The 21,366-nt window shown below is 35.0% G+C and overlaps 1 protein-coding gene across 3 annotated transcripts in view; it reads right to left on the reverse strand.

Annotated features, from left to right (window-relative positions):
• CNTN1 (contactin 1) overlaps positions 1-21,366 on the reverse strand; it is a 274,708-nt gene that overhangs the window by 83,990 nt on the left and 169,352 nt on the right. Inside the window, exon 15 of one of the 3 annotated variants that reach the window (XM_027844391.1) lies at positions 5,574-5,827. The exons of the other annotated variants lie outside the window; for them this stretch is intronic. Within the exon in view, the coding sequence (XP_027700192.1) occupies positions 5,748-5,827 (80 nt within the window). The 3' untranslated portion in view covers positions 5,574-5,747. Of the gene's footprint in view, positions 1-5,573; positions 5,828-21,366 lie in introns of those variants that run through there. 3 annotated transcript variants of the gene reach the window in all.

Genomic DNA, 21,366 nt, shown 5'->3' on the forward strand with positions numbered 1-21,366 from the left:
CTTTATCATTGCATTAATCAGAGTTCTAAAATCTCTCAAAGCTGTTTGTCAGTATAATGTTGTTGTCATTGTGTAAACTGTTATTTAAACATCCTATTCACTTTACTCTGCATTAGTTCATACAGATTTTACAGTTTCTCTGAAGCGATTCATTTCATTATTTTTGTGGCACAATTATTCCAAAATATTCATATATCACAATTTATTTAGACATTCTTCAAAAGATGGGTTTCCCTTTGTTTCCAGTCGAGGTTACTAAGAAAAGAGCTTGCTATAAGTATTTTAACATATGTGGGTCCTTTCCCTCTTTCTTCATTCTCTTTGGAGTATTGGCCAAATATTACTATACTTGGATAAAAGGATATACAAGTTTAGTAACTTTTTTTGACTCAGTTCCAAATTGCTTACTAGAATGACAAAATTAATTCACAGACCCACCAACCATTAAAGTACCTGTTTTCCCAAAGTCACTCTGATATTTATTATTATTTTTCTCTTTTGTAGTCTTTGCCAATATAATGGGTATGAGGCGCAACCTCAGAATTGTTTCAATTTGCACTCTAAAATTACTAGTGATTTGGAGCATTTTCATATTTTATTGATAGCTTGGATTTTTTTCTTCAAAAATTGCCTGTTTGACTATTAGGGAATGGCTCTTTGTTTTTTTAAATTTCCATAGATTCCTTATATGTCTTGAGTTTGTGACTTTTATCAGAGAAATTTATTTCAAAAACTATTTCCACAATTATCCATTTTCTCTTTAATTTTAAGTGCATTAGACTTGTTCATTCAAAATCTTGAATTTTTTATAATAAAAATTGCTCATTTTATTTTCTATGATCCTTTCTATCACTTAGTTAATCATGAACTCTTCTCCTACCCATAGATCTGAAGGATTTGTTTTTTTTTTCATGGAATAACCTTTTATGTCTAAGTCCTACATCCATTTCGGGTTTATCTTTGTATATATTGTGAGGGAGCAGTCTATACTTGATTTTTACTAGCCAGCTTTCTAGTTTTCTCAGCAGTTTTTTATTTGACTCCTTTCCCCAGTACCTGAAGTCTTTAGTTTTACTAATTCCTATGTTATTGGGTTCATTTGCTTTTATTTTGTGTATCTAATCTGTTCTACTGACTCACCTCTCTATTTTTAAACTAGTGACAGTTCATTTTAATATTTACTGTTCTGTTGTATAGTTTAAGATCTGGTACAGAAGGAATCCCTTTCTTGCCTTTTCTTTGATTATTTTCCTTAATATTCTTGACCTTTTGTTCCTCCATATGAATATCAATATTTTTTTTCTTGCTCTACAAAATAATCTTTTGGTAGTTTGATTGTTATAGTACTGAATAAGTAAATAAATAAGTAAATAAGTAATATTTAAAATAAAATAAATTTAAATGAGTAAATATAAAATAAAATAAGTAATAAATAAAAAATAAATAAGTAAATAAATCTATTGTCATTTTTATTATATTGGCTTGATCCAGGAATAATTAACATTTTTCCTAATTATTTGGGTCTGTATTTCTACAAAGTGTTTTTATAACTTAACAAATAAATATATGTATGTATGAATGAATGAATGAATGAACACATATCAAGGTGTGAATGACTAAAAATTTTATTACTGATAGGAAAGTATGATTAAGAAAATTTGGAGACCATTGCTCTATCCAAATCAGTCTTTTTCCTGGTTCTGGTACTTGATGTTCAATCTCTGTGTCTCTGCTGTGCTTGGAATATTCCCCTTCCATTGTTCTACCACTTGGAAAACCTTGCTCTCCTCAGTGCTCAGCTCAAGTGTCATTTCCTCTAAGAAGTTTTTTGTGACAAACAGAGACAATGCAACCAAGATTAGAAGGAAAGTAGAAAATTGGGAAAGAATTTTTACAACCAGTCTCTCTGATAAGGGTCTCATTTCTAAAATATATAAAGAATTAAGTCAAATTTATAAGAGTACAAGTTATTCCCCAATTGATAAGTAGTCAAAGGATATGAACAGGTAGTTCTCAGATGAAGAAATTAAAGCCATCTATAGTCACATGAAAAAATGTTCAAAATCACTATTGATTAGAGAAATACAAATCAAAACAACTCTGAGGGACCACATCACACCTATCAGATTGGCTAACATGACAAAACAAGAAAATGATAAATGTTAGAGAAGATGTGGGAAAATTGGAACACTAATGAATTGTTGGTGGAGTTGTGAAATGATCCAACCATTTTGGAGAGCAATTTGGAACTATGCCCAAAGGACTATAAAATGTGCATACCCTTTGACTCAGCAATAGAACTTCTAGGGCTATATCCCAAAGAGATCATACAAATGGGAAAAGGACCCATATGTACAAAAATATTCATAGCAGCTCTTTTTGTAGTGGTTAAGAATTGGAAGTTGAGAGGATGCCAATCAATTGGGGAATGGCTGAACAAGTTGTGGTATATGAATGCAATGGAATACTATTGTGCTATAAGAAATGATGAGCAGGCAGACTTCAGAAAAACCTGGAAAGACTTGTATGGTCTGATGCTGAGTGAAGTGAGCAGAACCAGGAGATCGTTGTACACAGTAACAGCCATGTTGTGCGATGACTAATATTGATAGACTTAACCCTTCTCAGCAATACAAGGGTCTAAGGCTTCTCCAAAGGCCTCATGATGGAAAATGCTATCCACATCCAAAGAAAAAACTATGGAGTTTGAATGCAGATCAAAGCAAACTATTTGCTATTTTTTTTCTTCTGTTGTGTTTTGTTTCCTCTTTCTGGTGGTTCCTCCTATTGGGTTTAATTCTTACTTACAACATCACTAATGTGAAAATATGTTTAATAGGAATGTATATGTATAGCCTATATCAGATTGTGTGCTGTCTTGGGTAGGGAGGTGCAGAGGGAGGGGGAGAAAAATTTAAAACTCAAAAGCCTATAGAAGTGATTGTTGATAACTCAAAATAAATTAATTTTAAAAACTGACCTCTCCAGTAGAGATGCCATGCAGTCATTTGGACTTGTGTGAATAGGAGGAAACATGCAAAATTTGTTATCCCGAGAAGCAAACTTTTTAAACTGCTGACAGCAGATTCATATCATACCTACTTCCTCTTCTCTAGTTAAAGGGCACATCAAGTTATGAAAATTTTACTATAGTCTCTGAAACTTATATATAAACTATATGGGAAAGGGGGAAAGAACTACTGATAGAAGTAGATGTCTGCTTTTAGTCTGCACTAAAGAATGAGGAAAATTAAAAGAAATGGATGTATTTTGGTATTAATCTTTTCAGTGTTAGAGATTTTGGAACCCTGTGAGGCTACTGTGAATCTGGGTAGATTAAGAGATTATTAAAAAAAAAACCCACCTCTTTCACATCATTGAATTTGGCATGCTTAGGCTTACAAAGAACTACAGACCATCTAATTTTGTTATTCTAGCAATTAAACTATTTTCACAAGTTTGTACTATATTTCTTATCTTCCGCCTCTCCCCAAGTATCTTTAAAATTGATCCTCCTCCCACTCCCATATCAACTAATAACAAAGAAAACTTTCAAAATATTTTATAGAAGCAAAGAACCCTTCAGTTTCCAGGAAGAAATGCCAAATACTGATAACAAACTTTTATTGAAAGTTTGAAAATCTTCAGAAAAAATTACAGAAGAGAAAACTTTTTTTCTTTTTAAGAAAATTAACCTTAAAATAGCATGGAAAAACTTCTGGGAGGGAAAAAGTACTATTAGTATGCATCTGACCAGTTCTCTTAATGTCATTTGGTTTCTCTGTCTCTCTTTTTTTGTCTGTCTGTCCGTTTCTTTCTTTTTATCTCTCTCACTGAACGAAGAAATTTTCCTAGTTTTTGCAAGGCTGTTATGGTCATATGGAAATAAGTCTAGATGTAATACAGGTGTTTCAAGATACGTGAAAAAATCATATGATGGACAACTCTATTTCCCCTTTTCATCTGACCAAGGAGCTATATACACATTTTTTCCCTCTGAAACTTTAGCTATTTAGTGGAATTAATAAAAAACAAAATTGGTTGTTTTTTTTTATTTAGGAATTAAAAACAAGGGAGTCATCCCTCCCTCCAATTTCCACAATTTGTAGGGAATATAGCTTTTTTAAAGAAGCATTTCCTTCCTTGCTATCTCTACTTACAGTAATTGCAGGGTTTCCCTATCATTTAAAAAATTTGTACTTTTTTTCTAAAACAATATTCATTCTTAGTTTCAAGTTATAATCACAGGCATGAATTTTATAAGAAGAGGTATATCATGATAATTCATGCTGTAGTCTCCATGGTATTAACAAATCTTCAAATTAATTTTAAATTGTTTGTTAAAATAGTAATTGGTTTAGTTTTCCAGACTAAGTTTCTTCAGTTGCAAATAGAATTCTTACATAACTTTTGAGGGAAAATCAAATAATCTCTTCTGGCCATTAAAAAAAAATAATAACTAAAAGTGACTTAAAAGTTAAATGCAGTCCTCTGAGTCTTCAGAGCCATAATCCATTGCTTATTGAGAATTTCTATAGTTCTGAAGCAACTTAGAGCAATACATAAAGAGCTGGCCTCAACTGAAGTCCTGCCTTTGATACATAATGGCTGGGTGGCCATGCAAAGGCAAGTTATTTAACCTCTCAGTTATTTAGGCCACTTTCTAAGATTGTAATTTGCACAAAAGGTACTAACTTTCATTGATAGAATTATCTTACCTGGGAGTTCTCCATACAGGAGATCAAGCCTCCTTCTCTATTGTTTCAGATTGAAAAACTCTAATTGGTACTCTACATCAATATATAGAATGTCTGAAACCATATGGTTTTTATAGGCCTTGTGAAGAAACATAAACTTCCATTAACTTTATTTCAACCAAAGTGGGAAAAAAGGAATTATCCTTTCCTCTTAAAGTAAAAAATATAAAGATTCCTAAAATCAATGAAAGTATGAAAATTACATATATATCTATATATGTCAGTCATGCCATAGTCACCTACAAAATACTACTGAGTAAAGTGGTATGTGAATGATTGTCTCCTTCATATGCTATATGCACTATCATTTCTTCACCTTACTTGCCATTCTAGAAGTGTTATAGCTACGGAAAATTCTTAGCAATTTTATGAGTACTGAGGCTATATATAGGTTTGCCAATAATAGTATGTGCTTCTGGTTTTGCAAACAGTTTTTCAGGTAAATTTTGGAAGACCAATCACAGATAATTTTGTCACAACATAATTTATCATTCCTTTCCCTCATTCTCTGTTATTCAAATCAGCTCTTCAGATGTTTGATTTAAAAGGTAATATTACATAGAGATATGCTACGTTCACCTTACTTTGTGTTATAGGACATATCAAGCTAGGCTAATAGTTATAGAAAAAAATCTTAAACGGTTGAATTGTATTCATTGATCTTTTAGTTACACATCTCTTGACAAGAATTTAGACAAGCAGAAATGGAGCAGTGAGAAGACTACCATGGTGTAAACCTTATATCTATTCAAAACATGTTTAAAAGATGTAGAAGAGAAAAAAAAAGTCAATTTGCTTTTAGAAGGACCAGGGGCTTTTTGTTGTTATTGTTTGTGAGAGGAGTAGAGATTTCAGAAAGTGTAGAGATGCATTCATTTAATATCGACATTCAGCATATGAAGATATTTCGCACACAAGTGGACTTCAAAGGTGAGTGGAGGACTGATAGCCTAGTCACCCAAGTAACCCTATCCTGACCGAAGGAAACCGTCACGGGGTTGGAGGCAGGCTTGCACAAATCGGGAAAAAGGGGTCCAGTATGATTTTCTCTTCATCTTTTCGGTTCTGACCTGAAAAGGGAAAGATCACGGCTGAAGGGGAAGTTTGTAAGCTCAGTCAAGGAGCAGGAAGCCAGACGTGTAGCAGGCCAGGCTTTCTGAATAGGCGATTAGAGCTAGTAATGGTCAGTGAATGTGTGCTTTTTGGAAAAGCAAACAGAAGGGTATTCTATGTCTCTGGAATAGACAGAGTAAAGAAGAACAGGTTGATATGACAGACAAGGCTTCATGCTTAAATTAAGCTGCTCTATAGCCTGGAGCAGTGTCAGAACTAAAGGAAGAAATATGCTTTTCTGATGAGGAAACAATTGAGTGTTAGTTGAAAGCATTTACTAATTTAATTAGCCTGGCAAGTGAAGCTAACATTCAATTCGTTATGCAGTTATTACAAAATAGTTCCTTAGAAAAGTAAGATACTAATTCGTTTTAAGGTAGCTTAGTCTTACTGGTATTTTCACAATGGAATTACATAGGTAAATAATCTTTCACCAATAATTATATTGTTATATTAATAACTATGTGGTTTTTTTTTTTTTTTAAGAAAAAAAGATAGGTATCTGGATCATGTCTTTTAATTTCCTTCTCTCTGTTGTTCATCTCCAGGGAAAATCTAACCATTGTTTCTCTGCTACCCGAATGGGCTTCACTTATTAGGTGATGAGAGTGATGGGGCATGGGCCCAAGCCCAGATCTTTGCCCCTTGCCCCAAAGGGAATCTGGCTCCCATTTGTCTACAGGACCCAGCTCCTTATCTCCTTTTGAAAGCCTTAGCCTTAGCTTTTGATCTTATTCAGATGCGCCTTAGCCTCTTGCCTTAAAAAGAATCTGGCTCCCATTTGTCTACAGGACCCAGAAAACCCTTAAACTTTTAGGCTCCTTATTGACTCCCCTTATCTCCCTTTGAAAGCCCTAGCCCCACCTTTTGATCCTTTCAAACTTCTTCCTTCCAGTTCCCTTCATTATCTATTTCCATTGTCTATTCAATCTCTCACACCTTCCAATTGAAATTTTCACCTAGACCCTTTTCCCAGCCCCCTCCTCTGGCCAAAGTTACTTTAGTGTATATAAGATCCACCCTGACCCCCATTCAAATGCTGAGACTCTCTCATGCCCAAAAGGCTGAGACTTTCTCATGCCCGCTGGTCCCTACGGGCATTACTAATGTTCAGATTCCTTAAGAGTCTGGTTTGTGTGGTTTATCTTCAATAAACTTTTTCTCTGACTGGAAGAAGATTTGGGTTAAATTCATTCAGGCAGGGCTTGTGTTGCGATCCTCTAGACCTCATCAGGAGCAGCTATTGAAACTTTCAGTATATTTCCTATGAAGAATTAACCTGCATTTGCAGGGTTTTATCTTATCAATTTAATTCTAGTAAGTTATGGTAAGCATTATAAAAGTCACTTATCCTTTTCATGTGTCTTAAGATTTCTAAAATATTAGTGATCTTTTCTGGCAATTGTAATTGAAATGACATACTATTCCCAGAATTTATTTAGGTATTGTTTTTAGATTAGTTTCATTGTATTCCATGTAGCTTATTAGCATATTAGAAGAGTGTTCTGTCAACTAAATACAGGCTCTCTATCTTCTACCTTTTATCCAGTATGATATATGCACTGAATGCTAGACATTGAGTCTAGAAGAACTGCATTTAGATATTGCTTCTAATACTTGCTAGTTGCGTGAATATCAGCAAGTCACTTAACAGTCACAGTATCCTCATTTAATTAAAAGGAAAATAATGATACTTGTAGTATCCACTCCATAGGATGAAGCTAAATTATAAAATGGATTAAAGTGCTTAGTGAAATGCATCATGGGGTAATGGAGATGGAGCTTGCTTCAGAGGCAGAAAGAACTGAATTCAAGTTCCTCTTCTGCCACAAAATTGGCTCTGAGATTTTAAGCAAATCAGGTAAGCTGTTAGTTTCCCAGATAATTCTACCACTGTAATCTATAGAGAAAGTATTGATCTGAATTTGTAGAGGAAATTGCTCACCGGGTGTTCCCTATTCTGATAAAATCATAGGTTCAGCAACAAATAAGAGAAAGTGTGTTGTAAGCTTTAAAGCACTATACAAATGTCAGCTATTTACCATGCTGTTCAGATTGAAGCCATGAGACTTACCAGCGTACCAAGAAGATGAATCAACAGAATCATAAAGACAGAAGGATGAATGAGCATAATCTCAAAAAGAAACCAAACAACATTTGAATAAATATCATGTGAAAGAAAACAAATTAATATTAGTAGATGGAAGAGAGGTTTCTACAGACTCCCCAGAGATCATCCAAGAAACTCAGAATGAGAAAGGGAAGTAAAATTCTAAAAAGAAGAAACTAAGAAAGAAATTAGGACAGAAATCAGAACTTTCACTGTAGAATTTAAAACAAAAAACAGTGGCATAGGAAAAATTGAATACATGATAGAAAATTTTCCAAAAAAAAAAGTAGAAGTTCTAAAAGAGGAATAACAGATTGGGAAGGCAAAAATACAAAAGTGGAGGAAATTTTTGCAAAAGGGAAGAAAAATGAAGGAATATTAAAATAATACATGATGATAATGCAAACCAAAGTGATATTGAAGATTGGATGTGCAGAGATAGCTTCAGGATCATATATCTCCTGAAGAATATGACAAATCAAAAAACAAAAATGGCATAATGCAGGAAACTGTATAAGGAACACATCTTCTCTGTCTGGGGTCCACATAGGAAGAGGCAGCAACAGCAGCCACCACAGTAGCAGCAGCAGCTTCAGGAGCTCTCAGCCCAGAGATGGTAAGAGGGCCACATAACTGATCAGAAAGAGAGTACAGGAGACTCTTTTCTGGCACTAGGCATGGCTGGTACAACTCTATTGCCTGTACACAGCTGTGGGTCACAGTTCCAGGGAGAAGAGCACTAGTGGTTGGTCGTAAGAGAGCAGGGTCCTTGGCCACAGTTTCAAAGCTAAGAAGAGTGCTAATGCTTGCTGCTTCAGAGGAGCAGAAGCCCTTCCTGAGCAAAGACCAAGAGAGCAGTGATCATATCTCTTCCGGGATTACACCACCTCAGAAGCACTGAAAACATGCAGACCTCAAGAACCAGCTCTGAAAACAACAGCACAAAAAAATCTGAAGCTTTCCCATCCCCAGGTTAGCAGAGTTCAACTTTAACATAAAGATCAAAGTCAAGAAATAGGCTGTAAAAATAAGCAAACAAAAAAAAAAAGAATTTGTCCAGAAAAAGCTATTGTAGTGACAGGGAAGACAGAGGCATAAATTCAAAAGCAGATAAAGAGCTACCAAAAAAGCTTCAAAGAAAAATGCTAATTGCACCAAAACCCAAAAAGAATTGTGAAAAGAAATGAGAGTGATGCAAGAAAATTATGAAAATAGGATTAATAGCTTGGTAGAAGAGACACAAAAATCTACTGAAGAAAAGAACTCTTTAAAAAGCAGGATTGGCCAAATAGAAAAGGAGGTATAAAAATTCACAGGAGAAAAGAACTCCTTGAAAAGCAAAATTGGCCAACTGGAAAAAGAGGTACAAAATCTCACTGAAGGAAATAATTCCTTAAAAACTAGAATTGGGCAAGTGAAAGCTAATGACTTCATGAGACATCAAGAAACAATAAAGCAAATTCTAAAGAATGAAAAATAGTAGAGAATGTGGAATGTCTCAAAATAAGAAGAAAATGTGAAATATCTCATTAGAAAAACAACTGACCTGGAAAATAGACCCAGGAGAAATAATTTAAGAATTATTTGACTGCTGAAAGCCATGATCCACAAAAAAGCCTGGACACAATATTTGAAGAAATTATCAAAGAAGACTACCCTGATATCCTGGAATCACAGGGTGAAATAGAAATTGAAAGACTCTATCAATTACCTCCTGAAAGAGATCCCAAAATGAAAACTCCTGGGAATATTATAGACAAATTCAAGAGCTCTCAGGTAAAAGAGAAAATCCCTCAAGCATCCAGAAAGAAACAATTCAAATATTGTGGAGCCACAGTCAGACTAACACAACAAGATTTAATAGCATCCAGATTAAAGAAGTGGAAGGCTTCAAAAATGATATTCCAGAAGTCAGAGGAGCTAGGATTACAACCAAGAATAACCTAACTCACAAAACTGAGTATAACCCTTTGTGGGGGAGAATGGATATTTAATAAAATATTGGACTTTCAAGCATTCCTGATGAAAAGACCAGAGCTAACTGAAAATTTGACATTGAAACAGAAGACTCAAAAGTATAAAAAGGTAAACATGAAAGAGTAATCATAAGGGAATCAATAAAGCTAAACTGTTTGCATTCCTATCTGGTAAGATGATATGTGTAACTCCTAAAGAATTTTATTATTGTTAAGGCAATTAAAAGGAGTTTGCATTGACAGAAACCATGGGTCTGAGTCAATTTTGTTAGAATGATCTCTAAAAAAAATGAAAGGCTGAGAAAGAGGGATACCTGGGTGAAGTGGGAAGGGAGAGGTAGAATGGGGAAATTTTTCTCACACAAAAAAGGCATATAAGGAAAAGATTTTACAATGGAGGGAAAGCAGGGGATGAGAAATGCTTGAATCTCGCTCTTCAGAATAGGTTCAAAGAGGGAAAAATATATAAACACACTCAGCTGTGGATATAAATGTAATTTACCCAACAGAGAAATAGGAGGGTAAATGGATAAGAAAAATGGTAGGAACATGAAAAACTGGAGAGTGGATTAAGGAAGGCAGTGGTTAGAAGCAAAATAGATTTCTGAAGGAAGGACAGGGTAAAAAGAGAGACAGGCAGAAACAGAAGAAAATGAGATGGAGGGAAATACAGAGTTACTAATCATTACTGTGAAAGCAAATGGGATGAGCTTACCCCAAAAGCAGATAGCAGAATGGATTAGAAACAAAAGTCCAAAAATATGTTGTTTGCATAAGACATACTTGAAATGGAAAGACCCACACAGAGTAAAAGTAAAGGGTTGGAACAGAATCTAATATGCTTCATCTGAAGTAAAGAAGGCAGGAGTAGCAATCATGATCTCAGACAAAGCAAAAGCAAAAATAGACCTAATTAAAAGAGATCAGGGAATCAGAGAATCAGGGATACTACATTATGCCAAAAGGTACCATAGACAATGAAGTAATATCAAAAAAATTTACAGCAAGTTTCTCTGATAAAGTTCCTCTCATTTCTGAAATATATTCTGAGTCAAATTTATAAAAATAAGAGCTATTCTCCAATTGATAAATGGTATCAATAAACAGGCAGTTTTCAGAAGAAATCAGTTACCTATAGTCATATAAAAATGCTCTACATCACTATTGATTAGAGAAATGCAAATTAAAATAACTCTGAAGTACACCTCACACCTACCAGAAATGACAACTGCTGGAGGGAAGAGGAAAAAACAGGTACACTAATGAACTGCTGGTGGAGTAGTGTACTGGTCCAACAATTCTGTAAGCAATTTGGAACTATGCTCAAAGGACTATGCACTCAAAGGTGCATAGTCTTTGATCCAGCAATACCACTACATCTGTATCCCAAAGAGACCAATGAAAAAGGAATGAACAAAAATATGTGTACAAAGATATTTATAGGAGCACTTTTTGTGATAGCAAAAAAAAAAATGAAACCAAGGGAATGTTTATCAATTGAGGAATGGCCAAACAAGTTGTGGTATATGATTATAAGAAATGGCAAACAGGATGATTTCAGAAAAACCTGGAAAGACTTACATGAACTGATATAAAGTGAAGGTAGAAGAACCAAGAGAACACTGTATACAGTAACAGCAATATTGTATAATTGCTTCTCTGACCCATTACAATGATAACGTAAATGATAAAGACTCACAATAAAAAATGTTATCCACCTCCAGAGAAAGAACTGATGGAGTCTGTCTGCAGATCAAAATGTATTATTGTTCATTTTATTTTCTTCATTTTTTGTCTGTGTTTTCTTTCAACACAAGGCTAATATGGAAACATATTTTGTGTGATTGCACATGTATAACATATATATCAAATTGTTTACTGTCTCAGGGAGGGGAAAGGGAGACAATGTGGAAAACAAAATTTAAGCAAAACAAATGTTAAAAATTGTTTTTACATGAAATTGGGAAAAATATTTTTTTTAAAAAAAGGAATGACCAGAGGTTTCAGAAAAACATGGTAAGAACTATATACACTGATGCAAAATGAAGTGAGAAGAATGAGATCATTGTGCATAGTAACGGCAATGCTGTAATGATGATCAACTGTGAAAGACTTAGCCACTCTGATCAATACAATAATCTAAGATAATTCCAAAAGACTTATAATGAAAAAATGCTATCCTCCTCCACAGAGAGAACTGATGAACTTTGAAAGCAAATTGAAATATAATTTTCTCATCTTATTTTTCTTGCTTTTTTTTTTGGAAATATGGCTAAGATGCAAATGTTTTGTATGATTTCACATGTGTAATTGATATCATATTGCTTGCTTCTCAGTGGGGGTTGGAGGGAGTGTGAGGGAGGGAAAGAATTTGGAAATCAAAATTTAAAAAGAAAAGAATGTTTAAAATAAATAATAAATTAGAATGTTTTTTTAAAAATACAAACATTTATTAAGCACCTACTATGTTCTAGATTGTAGGCTTGAGATCAGAGACTCATTTTCATGAGTTGAAATCTGGCCTTAGGCACTTACTAGTTGTGTGATCCTGAATAAGTTATGTACCTCTGTTTAACTCAGTTTCTGATCTGTAAAATGAGCTAGAGTAGGAAATGGAAAACCACTCCAGTATCTTTGCCAAGAAAATCCCAAATGGAGTCCTGAAGAGTCAGGCGTGACTGAAAGAACTCAACAACAATAACAAAATGTGCCAGGCAATCTACTAAGTGCTGTGTACTGCAAAAACAAAATGAAACAAAACCTCAAGGAGCTCAGAGGATAATTGAAAAGGTATTATACAAACAACTATATACAAATAAGATATCTACAGGACAAATTTAGATAATCAACAAATAGAAGTCACTAGCATTAAAGGGGGTCAGGAAAGTGTTCTTGTAGAAGGTAAGATTTCAGTGAGTCTTGAAGGAAGCCAGAGAAGCTAGGAGATGAGAATGGAGAGAACTCTAGGCATGGGAGAAAGCCAGTGAAAATGCATCGAATCAGGAGCCAGTGTGTCTTATATGAGGAGGCCAATGTCACTGAGTTGTAGAGTACATGAGGGGAATAAGATTTAAGAAGACTGGAAAGGTAGGAAAAAATCAGGTTGTGAAAGGCTTTAAAAGGCCAATGGAAGTTTTTATATGAGATCTTTTAAGTAACAGAGTAACTGCACTTTATTGAACAGGGTTGGGAGCAGGGGTCCAATAAGGTCAGACCTACACTTTAGGAATATTACTTTATATCAAGAACATCAAAGACTTAGAGAGGTCAAGAATGATGAAGATTGATAAAACTGGCAATTAACTTAGGAGAGGACATTTTCATTTGAATGATGTGAGTGGAAACTAGACAGCAACAATTTAATAACAGAGTGAGAGGAAAGGAAGTAGGGGAACCAAGCATAGGTTATCTTCTCAAGGAATTTAACCACAAAAAGGAGCAAGAGATGTAAGATGGTAGAATTGAAAGAATCTATTGAAGGTTTTTTTTGAGGATCAGAAGACATGGTTATATTTATTGGCAACAGTGAAGCAATTAGAATGGAAGTGAGAGAGTAGTCAGTCTCCTGGAGAGGACAAGATGGAATGGGCTGACTTAGGCATGTAAAGCCTTGGAAATGAGAAGGAACACCTCTTCATGTGAGATGGAATGAAGGAGGAGTTACCAGCAGAAGGCATCTGAGTGATGAGATGAGGAAGAAGGATAAGAGGGAGCTTTTAAGCAAATGACCTCAATTTTTTCAGTGAAATATTTTCTCAACTAAAGGGGTAGGAAGATGTGGAGCCATGGAAGGTTTTGAAGATATATGAGAAGTTACCGAAAAGTTGTCATGGTAAATGGGAGACTAGGGAGTTGCAAAAGGATTTCCTTGATACAGTGAAGATGCAGTTAAAATTAAGCAACATAGATTTGTAGTACACCCAGATGACATGTTTTTATGATTTTCTCCAGTTCTGTTCAGCAGCATTTGGATGTTGAATGGAGACAGAAGATTATGTGAATAATTCAAAGCTGAGGTTGTTAGGGAGCAAAGAAAGAATGATCATTATCACTAATATTACTTGATGCAGTGTTCAAAATACTAGCAATAGAAAAAAATAGAATAATTACAGGCAAAAAAAAATTTATCACTTTTTGCATGTATCAGTGGTTTACTTAGAAAACTCTAGAGATTCAACTAAAAAAGTAATTGAAACTTCAGAAAAGTTGCAAGATATGAAATAAATTCACATCAGTATTTCTACATATGACCAACCAAATCTAGTGGGAAGAGATATAAAAAAACTCAAATTAAATAACTAAAAATTGTATAAAAGTCACATCTAAACTATATGAATACAACTAAAAAACACAGTTTATAGTAATCAAGAGAGACCTTCTCCACCATGCCTGAAACACACTGTTTTCAACTCTTTCTTAACATACCTCTTTTCCTTCACAACACAGATCAAAGACCACTTTCTACATAGAGAATGACAGGTTTAAATATATCAAGGTTCTGTAATTCCACTTGTGTTGCTATCCTATCCACTGAAGCACACTACAGCCAACTGACAACTTAGATGGTTTTTGAGAATTTCCATAACCAAAAAACTTAATACCCAGTTCCTACTACTACTTTTTCTCTATATATAGTTAGCTGTTACTCCAACAAGAAGCATAAAGTTCACTATAAATATAATATTCAAAGGTCTTTCAGCTTGATTAGAGCTAGCAAAATTTATACTCTAATAGCCACCTGAACTTTAAAGTTCATTTACAGTTTAGAGTCCTTTAGAGCAGAACCTTAGAGAAGTCATCAATCTATCAATTAATCAACAATTATTTTTAAGTGCTTACTGTATGCCTGGCATTTTGCTTTGTACTAGAGATATATGGACAAATAATTAAATAATTCCTACTCAATAAGCTTCCATTCTAATTGTGTTCATATAGTTCCTGAGTTTGTTTTGGCATGTAGACTCCCAAATATTTTATAATGTCTACAGTTACTTTAAATGGAATTTCTCTTTCTATCTCTTCCTATTGGGCTTTGTTAGTAATATATAGAAATGCCAATGATTTATGTGGGTTTATTTTATATCCTACAACTTTGCTAAAATTGTTTATTATTTCAAGTAGTTTTTTACTTGATTCTCCAGGATTCTCTAAGTATATCATCATATCATAATAAGCTCCCATTCTAATCAGAAAGACCAGTACAGACAAAAATATATATAGCATAAAATTAATAAGTATATTAAATAGAAGATAATTTGGAAGAAGTCATTATCACTTGAGGTGCTCAAGAAAGACTTAATACCTAAGCAGCATCCTAAAGGAAAACAGGGACTCTCTAAGAAGAGACTGCATTCCAAATAGTTGCAGGACACTATGCAAGGGCATGGGGATACAAGATTGAATGTTATGAATGAGGAACAGAAAGTGGCCTCATTTGGCCAGATAGAAGAATGGAGGAGGGAGAGCAATGTCCAATGAGCCTAGAAAGAGAGAGTTTGGGGCCAGATTACATTGGGCTTTAATAGCTAAGCAGAGGATTTTACATTTTATCCTAGAATCAATAAAGAGCCATTAGAGTTGGATTGAACAGATGAGTCACATCTGCATTTAAGGAAAATCACTTTGAAAACCATGTGTAGGATAGACTGGAGTATAGAGAGCCATGAGGCAAGGAGATCAACTAGCAGGTTATGACAATAATCTAGCCAAGAGGTAATGTAGGTCTGAACTAAGGTGCTAGATATGTGAGTCAGGAGGAGGAATTAGTTTGAGAAATGTTGTGATGGTAGAAATGACAAGATTTGGAAACCAATTTGATATGTGACGTGAGGAAAAGTAAGAAGTAAAAAATAATGGAGAGATCATGAACCTGAGATTCTAGAAGGCTGCTGGTGCCTTTGACAGAAATAGAGAAATTTAGAAGACAGATAAAATCAATAAACTAAAAATTATATGTAGGGCTTACTCTGGACTATCTATCCAACTTATTAAATGTTGTAGGCTGGGTCTCCAGGGGGCAACTATTGTTCTAGGTTCAAGGTGCTCTGTGGTACGGTCTTCACTCTCAAAACAATAGCTTGTGGGCCATCACCGGTGTGCTTATACGTAATTGTCAGCTAACAGACACAATTAGATCCAAGCAAAGGCACTGTATTGTAAGAAGAGTAGCTATAAAATATTGTCACATAAACCTGGGACACACCCCCATAATTACAACCAGTATCAGTGGGAAGAGCAGGCACATAGAGTATATTATCAGTGAGGCATGCATATAGACAATACATGTGACCAAGACAACTTACGTCTCCAGTACTCTACGACCCCAATATCTTATGCTTTTCTGTAGTGTCCTTGTGCTGCATTCTACTGCACACAGAGTCTCTAGTAGGTTCCCTGGTCCTGTATCTTTTTTATAGCTTTACTCCTGACTCCCAGGTAATCTTAAATCTATATCTCTGTCTCTTCTTTGCTACCAAGGGTTATGCCATTTGGAGCTGCCTCCACTATCTATCTGAATAGCTCCAATTCAAAGCAGCGTAAGGGGAAAGGAAAGAGAAATCTCTTTACTTTCTGTCAGGATTCCCATGCCAAGACCATCTCTCTCTTCTTACTATTAGGAGAACACCTTATTTTCCAGAGCTTAAGGCCCAGCAAGCAAGCTGTGCCTCAAGCTTGGCATGACAATAATCCTTTGTGCTCACACTCTTAATGAACTCTGCTGCAACTAAATCACAGAACTGGTGGTTCCTGAGCTCAGGCAAACACCAACAGGCCCAGACATGAAGCCCTGCAGTGAATGGACTTTTGGCCTTGCCTCAGTGTTGCTGTTACACCTCACCACTGCTGCAAAACAACACTGTTTGATTCTTTGTCTAGCCAAAAAAATATAATATATATATATACATACACATATGTATATGTATATATTAAAGTTTAGCCTCACTGCTCCTCCTAGAGGAGATCTTGACACATGTATCTAGTTTCCCTTCAACGAAATAAAGAAAATTTGTTGCTTATGACCATTGTTAGTTCTTTGGTTTTATTTTATTTTTCAGAGTTAACTGTGGTAATTATAACTTGTGTGAGCTCTTTAATATTTTTAGAGATTATAGTAGTTGCAAAACTCTGTGACTCTTTGGTCATTTGTTTTCAGAGTTGACAGTTGGTATCAGAAGTGGGATCAGAAAGTGAATAATTACCTTCTGCCCTGACCCCAGTGCAATCTGAAGTATGGTACCTACAGGGGGTCCATTGAGTTCCACTCAATTTGAACTTGAAGAGTGGCAGTGGATGATTTTCCTTCTCTTAGTCCCAACCTCCTGTCTTTGATTGAGCTCCACTCCCTTGGAGGATTGAAACTTTGGTTGTTGCTACTGAAGACAGGATTCATCTGTCTCTTCTTGGTGAAGTCTCTTGACTTCCTGGATCAGATACCTTTGTGTTTGTTTCCTTTTGGTTGTAATATGGGAAGCTTGGTGACCAAGAATGAGCCAGCAAAAAACTTGGCTGTATTTAGTCCATGGAACAGATACTTACAAGTTTCTTAATTGGCATAGTTTGACATTGTTGACCAACTTGGGGTTCTTTTGATTGGGATAAAATAAATTACCTTAAGAAATGTTTTGATGAAGTTAACAAGAAAATTAAATACCCCAAATGGGATATTTTTAATAAATTGCTACTTGCAACCACCAAACAAGAAACCTTTTGTAACTTAGATTCCCTTAAGAAAAGCTCAGATAGAATCATCCTGTCTATGTGTCTGTCTTGTCTTTTGTCTGTGTCTATGTCTTGGTAAAATGTAAAACGTAGGTGTGTTTGTGTTATTTGTATATTCTATTACCTTGAATGATATCTAAAAAAGAAAATATAGCTGGTCAGAAAAACTGCTAAGGGCTGTAGCCAAAGAGTTTAGAACACTGAGAAAGATTAATGAACTTTCATACTTGAAGCAGTTGTCCCAGTAATCAGAACTAACTCCCACTTTAGGCTTTCGGTGGGAGATTGAAATAAGAAAAGAGAGAGAGAAAAAAAGAAAAAAACCTGCAAAACACTTTTTTTGGTCATTTCAGCTTTGGTCATGTTGGAATTATAGAAATAAAGTCAGATAATCAAAGACTATGAATTGCTAAAAAAAAATCTTAGCTGTTTAAGGAGTTTGGAGATTAATCATTTTGAAGACTGCAAAGGAGAATTCCTGGAATTTTCAGTAATTCTAGGAATTACCTTTCTGAAATAGCTTAGTAAGTTTTGGGGTGCTCCTCTGTAGAATTTGTTTTAAGGAAAAATAAGAATTAATCTCTATTAAATTCTATAAAAGTAAATGGCACTTAAATAATTTTTTCTCCTGAAGATTAACAGCCTCATTGTTTTAGGTCAATGAAGGAAGGCAGCTAGTTTGGAAGGAATTTCAGAGTGAAGAAAAAAAAAATTAGGTATATGGTTAGCACTTTATAGCCACTTCTTCTTGACCCTTACTTGATCATGAAAACAGAAAAGATTGTGTTTAAACCAAAGATCTCCTGTGACACCACTTCCACACCCAGTTCAAAGACCCTCTCCCTCTGATCCTGTCAATGCCTCTCATTTTAGATGAGCTCCCAAATAAAGATACTAAAAAAAAAATGCTGGAAAAATATAGGGAAACTTGAATTACATTTGGGTTGTAAAAATATATTAGCTGTGTTATCTTAGGCAAGGTATTTTATCTCTGTTTGCCTCAGTTTTCTGATCTGTAAATAGAAAAACAATAATTGTACCCACCTCCCAAGGCTGTTGTGAGGATCAAAATAACATAATGATTGCAAAGTGCTTATAGTGACTGAATATGCCAAGAACTATAATTAATTGAATGTAATTTTCCATGCCTGATAAGTCTAAAGTGGATTTAAAATGCCAAAGGCAATAAGATTAATAATTTTTGTATGGGATAATTTGGAAATGCAATTAACTGAATTGATGTCATCTGAAGTTTTGTTTCATGTTTTAAACATGATGCTATTTGTGTTATTATTGTATTTCTAAATTTCTCTTATATTGTGAAATTTGAGGGACCATTGTAACAAAAATGCTGTTAGACAAAATAATATCCCCTTTTAATCTGGATTCTGTTAGATTTTAAGTTGGGCTTTTAAAAGGATGTGATAAAAATAGGTATTTGAAAACTATTAAATATTTAATGAGATGTATTTTGTTATAAAAAATAAAAATAGGAATAAGTTTACTATGATGTCAAATTTTCATTTGAAAATTTTTGACTATTATGAAAATGTATAGGGTGGTTTAAAGATGTTTAAAGACACTAATCTCCTGAGATTAAAATGCCATTCCACCATTGCTAAGGGGAAGGGGCTAACAAATTGTTAGATCTGCCACCTTAACTAACCTAAGCCTACATATATCCCTCTACTCAATATCTGGACTCTGGTGGCATCTTGGCTTACACCTGCCTCTCCTTTGTTGGCCATAAAGGAAAGGGTTCTTTTAGACCCTCTCCCTTTGACCAAAATGGGTAAATGTCAAGAACTCCATGCCAAGACTACCACTTTCTTTTTACTCCTCTCTTTTTACTATTAGGAGACACCCTGTTTTCCAGAGCTTAAGGCTCAGCAAGTAAGCTGTACCCTGAGCCTAGCATGAAAATAATTCTTTGTGTCCACCCTTTTGATGAACTCTGCTGCAACTAAATCACAGAACCGATTGCCCCTGAGCTTGGGCGAGCACCAACATAAAGCCCTGCTATGAATGGACTTTTGGCTACTAGGTAACCTTGCCTCATTGTTGGCTGCTATGTCTCACCACTGTTGCAATACCATACTGTTTGAGTCTTCATCCAACCATAAATATACATACATACACACACACACACACACACACACACACACACACACACACACACACATATATATATACATACACACATATCAAGGTTTAGCCTCACTGCCTTGGGCCTCCTCCTAGAGGAGATCCCGGCACATGTGTCTAGTTTCCCTTCTCCAATGGAATAAAGAAAACTTTTTGCTTATTACTACTGTCAGCTCTTTGATTTTATTTTGTTTTATTTTTCAGAGTTAACTGTAGTAGTGATAACCTATGTGAGCTCTTTGGTATTTTTAGAGTCAACAGTAGTTGCACTCTGTGACCCTTTGGTCATTTGTTTTCAGAGTTAACACTTCTCAACCCTTCTGTTCTATTTTATAGGAGTGAGGGGAAAGGCAAAAAACTGCCCCTTCCTAAATGCTAGAGTACGTCCTTTTTAAAGGCTTTTAGAAGTATAGCCCAGTGAATAGATAACTCTTCATTAATTTCATCTAGAATTTCTTCATACTTCATAAAGGGGTAATAGATTACAGTCATGCTTGGTACTTTCTTTAACATCTTACATCATGCTGTCTCTGTTACCTGTCCTTTCTGACATTTTAACAACTAGGCTGAGGAGGTAAGGGGGAAAAATCAATTGAGTGAGGCTTTCTAGATCAAATCACCCCACATTCACATTAAAATTTGTTTAGGAAGTATTTAAATAATCTTTCCTTCCTCAGATCTCAAATAACATATTGTTTGTTATAAACAGGTACTTTTTCTTAGTGGGAATGGTATCTGAATCTACACATAGGCCTTGGAGTCAAGAAAACCTGGGTTCAAGCCCTATTTCTAACACACGCTAGCCATTAGCAAGTCCCTTAATTTAGGTACCACAGGCAACAGATGTAAAACTAAAAGTTACAGATGATTTGCCACTCTGAATTGGTGAAAGAATTTTACAAATTGGGAATTCCATTCACAGAATAAAGACACATTGAGCACAGTGCTGCATCAGACTTTTAGGACCCCTGTATTTTTTACTTATTTTTAATTGTGGTTATGTCTATACAAGCTCCCTAAGAGCAAGGATCTTATTTTATTCAATTCAGTCCAATTCGATATAATCTACTCTAATTGAATCATGATACAAGCTACTATTAGAAAACAAAGCTACATGGGGCAGTTAAGTGGCGCAGTGGATAGAGCAAGGGCCCTGAAGTCAGGAGGACCTGAGTTCAAATTCAGCCTCAGACCAAACACTTGATACTTGCTAGCTGTGTGACCCTGGGCAAGTCACTTAACCCCAAATGCCTAAAACAAACAAAGAAACAACAACAACAACAAAAAAAAGCCACAGAAAAGCAGATTTTTCCTGATGCTTTTATTCAAAAAGTGCCAATTCTAATTGCCACATGATTACATTATCTGCCCGCTGCTGCTCCTTTCCAGAAATGTATAGCTACCTAAGGAATAAGCTACCTAAAATATATATATATATGTATATATATATATATATATACACATATATATACATAAAATATGTGATATAATATATATTATGTGTGTGTGTGTGTGTGTGTGTGTGTGTGTGTGTGTGTGTGTGTGT

The sequence above is a fragment of the Vombatus ursinus genome, unplaced genomic scaffold, assembly GCF_900497805.2.
Source record: "Vombatus ursinus unplaced genomic scaffold, bare-nosed wombat genome assembly UNPS02014941.1, whole genome shotgun sequence".
Lineage (NCBI taxonomy): Eukaryota > Metazoa > Chordata > Mammalia > Diprotodontia > Vombatidae > Vombatus > Vombatus ursinus.